Genomic DNA, 6,452 nt, shown 5'->3' with positions numbered 1-6,452 from the left:
TATATAGATATAGGGTCGGGTTCCTGCAACACACATATAGACAACGTGTTTGTCTTATATGGGCAAAAATGTTTGGAATGGGCTGATTTTTTGTGAGGATGATCTCTGTGATGAGGGGATCATCCTGGCAAAAAATCATCCCATTCCAAAACTTGTAACCCCATCAAAATTGATTTACAAAAATTGGACGGTCTATAATTTTTCAACAAAAATTGGACGGTCTAGAAGTTTCATAATGAGCTGATTTTTGGCAAGGATGATCTCCTCACCATATATATATGGGGGGCGTTCGCTGGCTAATGGATTGGCGAACTGTTTGGCAAACATTTTCGGACCATTAGATATAACGTGATTCAACGGACACGATTGAATCTCAGCGCTATTTAACTTAAACGATATAACTTATATATATTACAGCGCCATCCCTATAAATTTAGTTAATTAGTACGAAGTCCCTCTTCTCTTTAAACCCGACAGAAACTAACAGAGAGTTCTCTTCGATCTCTCAATCCCTTTTCCCTTTTCTCTTCGAACTTCATCACAGCCGAAACCCTCTCTCTCACTCTCTCATTCTCTCATTCGCTCACTCCCTTACTCTCTCATTCTCTCTCGTTTAAACCCGATCGAACGAAATAACAAAGAGTTCTGTCAAACCCTCTCTCTCACTCTTTCATTCTCTCTCGCCCTTTTCGTCGCTGCAACTACCTCGCCCTCGCACGAACGGCTTTCGCTGCAAAATTCCTCTCTTCTGTCGCTGCAACTCTCGCTCACGTGTGCTGCAACTCCCTCTCGACGAAGACAGGTACTCTCTGAATTTTCAATACTTTCTTGAATGCTAATGTGGGTTTTTCTTATATTATTGATTCAAATTAAGAACTTCATTGAAATTACATCTGGTTTCTTGGTAGAAAATGGTTTTGATTCTATTTTAGTTCAACCTATTGAGCGATTTTTTTTGAGTTTGTGGAAGTGGTTTTGATTCTATTTTAGTAAGAATTATTTGAAATAAACATCTCTCTGTTGAGAAGATTGTAGTTCTAGTGTTTAAATTAAATCCTTAATTGTTATCCATGTGAAATCCCATTTTAAAATTCTCTAAATGCTTAACTTTGTGGAGAACCATTGATTTTTAATTTTTTTTTTTTTTTTGAGTTTGTATCAGTTGTTTGATTCACTTTGTAAATTTCTCTAAAATATCTGTTAATTATGCAACGAAAATTTAAACTAAATTGATGTACAAATTAAATTACCAAACAACATACCAGAAGGAGACTCATCATGCCAGAGTTGACAGCATTGTGGAAGTTAAATTTTGTTTGTGAAAATTCTGAATTTGTTGGGTAGCTAAGAAATAGGTGTAACATTTTGCAACCATATCCTCCAAGTTCCATGGAAAATTGTCACCTTTCAAAGCCTTGACTCATACTTCAACAGTTGGCTGGTTTGAAGATTTGTTTAACTATTGGTATTGCATCTCTACTGCAGGTATGGTTTGCAGTTACAGCCTAGTGGAGTCTGGTTTTGTGTTCATCATTATAACATACTTCATTGAATTCTTGGATGGTACACTGCTAAATGCTGCACGACTTACGAACAATAAGCTTGATAATGGAACTGGTGGGGATGGAGGAGACTGGACAACTTCAATTATTCTCTTTGGCTTGTGGGTTGCACTAATGTACTATGTTTTTATGCTCACACCCAACCAAACTCCGGTACGCCCCTTTGCTTTAAAAATTTGGATGAAATATATACTTTCTCTATCTGTTTGTTGGTTTAATTGTTGTGGTGTTGTTGGTTGATTAGTTTAATTTCTTCTTTAATCATCTTGTTGTGTGTCTCATTGCTAAGTAGAAATTCGAACATTGCTTCATGTCTGATGAAAAACTACAAACAAAAAAAAAAAAAAACAGTCCAGTTCATTCACTAGCATTTTTGTGGAATTGGCATTGTTTTATTTGGTTTGACTAATTCACTTTCTGTTTTTATTCTTTTTGTTCCTCCTGACTTTCAATAATTTTTTAAAATAGTAAATGTTGAAAGATACTAGAAGTGGGAAATATTTAGCTTTTTTTTTTTTTTTTAAATCATAATTTGCAGCCATCAAGTGGTGATTTTTTTTTTTTTGATTAGTAAGCTGGACTTGAACCCATGGTTTTAAAATCTCGCCCAAGACCGAGATGACTTGTCCGATGCATCTCGGTATCGTCCACCAACGAGGATAGACAAGTCAAACGTGTCGGAAGAGATTTAAAACTGTGGTTCATTTTTCTCATTGTTGAACGAGGTGGCTTAAACGTATCGGAAAACTCGTCCAAGATGATTCAGTGTCATTCATGGACGAGATGAGACGTGAAAATGAGTTTTAAAACCATTCTTGAACTGAGGACCTCAAAGTTGCATTGCAATATGTCAACCACTGTGCTATCGTCCAAGACCATCAATTGGTGAATGATTCCCTCTGCGTTACAAGTGAGAGTTTTATGGAATGCTATGTGTAGATTGTACTAGAGCTGAACTATTGATCATTCCCACAATATAATCTCAAATTGCTCTTTGTTTCACTTTTTTCTTGTTTTGTTTTATATATGTTAACTTTGGAACTTTCTCCAGTCTAGGGACATGTATTTCTTGGAAAAGCTCCTTAATTTGAAGGGTGATGATGGGTTTAGAATGAATGAGGTGCTTGTGTCACTGTGGTACATCATGGGTTTGTGGCCCCTTGTGTATAGCATGCTTCTGCTTCCAAGTGGTAGAAGGTGACAATCAACACTTAGTCAAAGACAAGAACTGCTTGAGTGTAAGGTAACATCTTGCGAAACTTCACCAACAGACTACAACCTATCTTTGGCTCGCTTGTTTATCCAAAATAGGGAAGTGCAACAATATTACTATATGAGATAATGGCTATTGTATAATGGTAGCCAAAGTAATGAGAAGAATGTTACAAAGGAAAATGGAGTGGTGAGGATTTCTCTTTGCTTCTATTATTGGGTACCTCACTGTTGGTATCAATGTTACCTAAATACAACATATTTTCTTACCCTTATCCATATCGACTACTTCAATTTAAAGTGTGCTTGTCTTTTACACCTTATATTGGTTCCATATCTTTCTGTTTTTCGGTAAAAAATTCTTTGGCTTCCATTGTCTTTTGAAATTTTTATTTTTCCTAAATGAATTATGTTTTACATCTTTTTGATGAATTATTATATTGGCTGATGAGAGATTTGTCTGAGTTTTGGTTCTTAAAGACCAAAGTAATATCTGTGCCTGGAACACGACATAGTTTTTCTAATACTTTATATACAATTTTCAAGTCCTCCAAAATTTCTCAAATCATTTTAGAGAACCTGCGTTTGAGAGTTCATTCTGTGATGCAGGATCTAAATGCTTCTAATGTGGAGAAAAATACACCTCTTCATTGGGCTTGCCTCAATGGGCATATCGAGGTGATAGTCCTGCTTCCCTACTTGTGGTTGTCAATTTGATCCCTCATGCAAATTTAGTGATAGATGTTCTCTCAGGTGGTTAAGAATTTGATTCTGGCAGGAGCGAATGTTACCATTCTAAGTTGGTATGTATTTTCCACCCTGAAAACAAATTCTGAAGCCATTATTAGTGTATTAAAGATGCTCTTTGTTTAATCTTTAATGCTTGTGATGTTGGGTGTTGGTTAGCTATGAGTGGACACCAATGGATGAAGTAGTGAGCCAAGGGAAGATGGAGGTGATCGATGCAATCAATGCGGCTGTGACACAACTGGAACGTAATGTCGTTAGGGCCTCCTAACACTATAAGGAATCCACATCTTCAGCTGTCTTATGATGTTAGCTTCTGCATTAGGAATGTTGGTGAAATCTATAGGCTAAATATGTGCAATTTTGGCATCTAGTCAATTTGCATTACATGTAGAAAGGGTAATAGTTTTAAATTCTGTATGAGTGTTTAAATAGATGTAATCGTGGAATCATGATGGGAGTTTGTTTTGAGGCTGCTGCAATGTTATAAGATCAAATTTCATAATTAACTATTGAGTTATGAAAATCCGTAGAAATTTTAAATCTTAGCAGCTTTCTGATCTTGAAAATCTTTCATGATCCATGTTGATAAAAAATATGTTTTATAGAGAAATGATAGTTATAAATGTAACCATTGCAACATTGAGCAACAATAGTGTAATACTAGCAAAACCTTAAAAGGTTGCATGAATATTGGTCACTGAATCCTTCAAAGTGCAATTATATCCTCATTCTTTGAAAAAAGAAAGATCTATAGCCAAACTTACTTTTACTTACAACACACCAATCCTTTTGAAATCGAGTAGTAGTTTACATAAGTATATGGGTGTGTTATAAGTAAAAGTTGGCATGTTAATAGCAGTTCTCTAAAAATATACAAAAGATTTGTTGATAAAAGCATAATCAATTGTAAATATCATAGTGCCATTTCAAAATTTAATTTCTTTTAATTCGATCAAATAAGGAAAAAAAATGTTCTTTTTTATTTATTTATTCTCCATTTCAATATTACAATTATACAACAAGCATAAATTTTGAAAAGGGACTTCTAATGTGAAAGTGAAAACAAATGAAGATATTACAACTATACAAGCATAAATTAAATTTTGATTCTAAGAAGGGACTTGTAATGTGAAGGTGAAAGTGAAAACAATGAAGATTTAAGTGGACCACAGATCAAATTGAAAGAAATTAAAATAGATCTAAGTCTCCAAAATTTTGAGTATGTCATTCACCATTATTCACTGTCTTCACAAATATCCGAAATTTTGAGTATGAGATTCTCCATCATTCACTTGTCTTCACGAATAGACGGACCATTCGTGGACTGGGTCGTATTTTGTGTACTTGAAAAATTTTATGAAGGTGAGGGAGAATTTTGTTATAAAAAGTTGAGTAAATATTAGCCAAAGGAATTCATAAATTGCTAATGAGAAGAACAAATAAAAGAAAGGAATTTGCAAATCTGCTATCTTTGGAACTAACAGTCAGTTCAATCAAGGAATTCATCAACTATGGAAATGCACAACAGCACAGCACAGCACTGGAGGAAAATGGAGAAAAGAAAATTGACATTTGAGTATAATTATTTATTGGATCTCAAAACATTTGACCATTTTACCTTCACTCAGGGAAATGAAACAAAATACAAACCACTTTCTTTGCCCCCCCCCCCCCCCCAACAAATCGAAAAAAAACAAAAAACAAATGCGTTTTGCAATCACAAACAACGAAAATTATTCCATAAAACACAGCATCCTTCGGTCACAACTCCCAATCTACTCATCGACAGCCAGAGGAACTGAAAGTGCCTAAAATAAGATGATTTCACACAAAAAAGAAATAATCAGCTGAAATAAAGTTAAAAATAACAAACCATTTGAGAGAAAATAACACCCCGTATTGAAGACTCCCAACACTACTTTATTTTTAAAATCAAAGTTTTGGGCATTGGGGATGAGCAAAGGAGCTTACCAACTTATGATACTTTAGGGCATAAAACATCTCGAGATAGCGCTTGGTCTCACCACGTTCAAGGTTGGATACGTGCTTCCAAAAGCTATAAACCCCAGACAGTGTCATCAACCTCTGAGAGTAGATTTGCCATGTGAACCTCTGAAATAGGAGAGGAACAAATGTAAAACTTCAGACAATGAGAGAGTGAGAGAGAGAGTGAGAGAGTGAGAGAGAGAGAGAGAATGAGAGAGAGGGTTTCAGCTGCGATGAAGTTCGAAGAGAAAAGGGAAAAGGGATTGAGAGATCAAAGAGAACTCTCTATTAGTTTCTGTCGGGTTTAAAGAGAAGAGGGACTTCGTACTAATTAACTAAATTTACAGGGATGGCGCTGTAATATATATAAGTTATATCGTTTAAGTTAAATAGCGCTGAGATTCAATCGTGTCCGTTGAATCACGTTATATCTAACGGTCCGAAAATGTTTGCCAAACAGTTCGCCAATCCGTTAGCAAGCGAACGCCCCCCAATATATATAGGGTCGCGTTCCTGCGACCCTCATTACGACCCCCTTTGCGACACACCGTTTTGTCTTATATGGGCAAAAATGTTTGGAATTGGCTGATTTTTTGTGAGGATGATCTCTATGGTGAGGAGATCATCCTGGAAAAAATTCATCCCATTCCAAAACTTCTAGACCGTCCGATTTTTGTTAAAAAATTACAGACCGTCCAATTTTTGTAAATCAATTTTGATGGGGTTAGAAGTTTTGGAATGGGATGATTTTTTGCCAGGATGATCCCCTCATCACAGAGATCATCCTCACAAAAAATCAGCCCATTCCAAACATTTTTGCCCATATAAGACAAACGGTGAGTCGCAAAGGGGGTCGTAATGGGGGTCGTAATAACGCTGTCCATATATATATATATATATAGAACAGCGTTATTACGACCCCCTTTGCGACCCCCTTTGCGA

The 6,452-nt window shown here is 35.8% G+C and overlaps 1 protein-coding gene across 1 annotated transcript; it reads left to right on the top strand.

Annotated features, from left to right (window-relative positions):
- The first annotated feature begins 510 nt into the window (after positions 1-510).
- On the top strand, positions 511-4,085 carry LOC147382578 (uncharacterized). The gene is made up of 5 exons (XM_086427072.1): positions 511-802; positions 1,486-1,715; positions 3,384-3,452; positions 3,528-3,577; positions 3,681-4,085. The coding sequence occupies exons 2-5, from the start codon at positions 1,488-1,490 to the stop codon at positions 3,790-3,792; spliced, it is 459 nt and encodes a 152-aa protein (XP_086283198.1). The 5' UTR covers positions 511-802; positions 1,486-1,487; the 3' UTR covers positions 3,793-4,085.
- Positions 4,086-6,452: the final 2,367 nt, after the last annotated feature.

Source organism: Akebia trifoliata, chromosome 16 (assembly GCF_017979445.1).
Source record: "Akebia trifoliata isolate Shusen 1 chromosome 16, ASM1797944v1, whole genome shotgun sequence".
Lineage (NCBI taxonomy): Eukaryota > Viridiplantae > Streptophyta > Magnoliopsida > Ranunculales > Lardizabalaceae > Akebia > Akebia trifoliata.
This window is presented reverse-complemented; position numbering and strand designations above follow the sequence as displayed.

Bases quoted from the DNA above. Each gene is read 5' to 3' on its own strand.
- LOC147382578 (XM_086427072.1), top strand. From the start codon at position 1,488: ATGGTTTGCAGTTACAGCCTAGTGGAGTCTGGTTTTGTGTTCATCATT. The intron at 1,716-3,383 runs GTACGCCCCTTT...TCTGTGATGCAG, and splicing joins TCACACCCAACCAAACTCCG to GATCTAAATGCTTCTAATGT. The intron at 3,578-3,680 runs GTATGTATTTTC...GGTGTTGGTTAG, and splicing joins AATGTTACCATTCTAAGTTG to CTATGAGTGGACACCAATGG.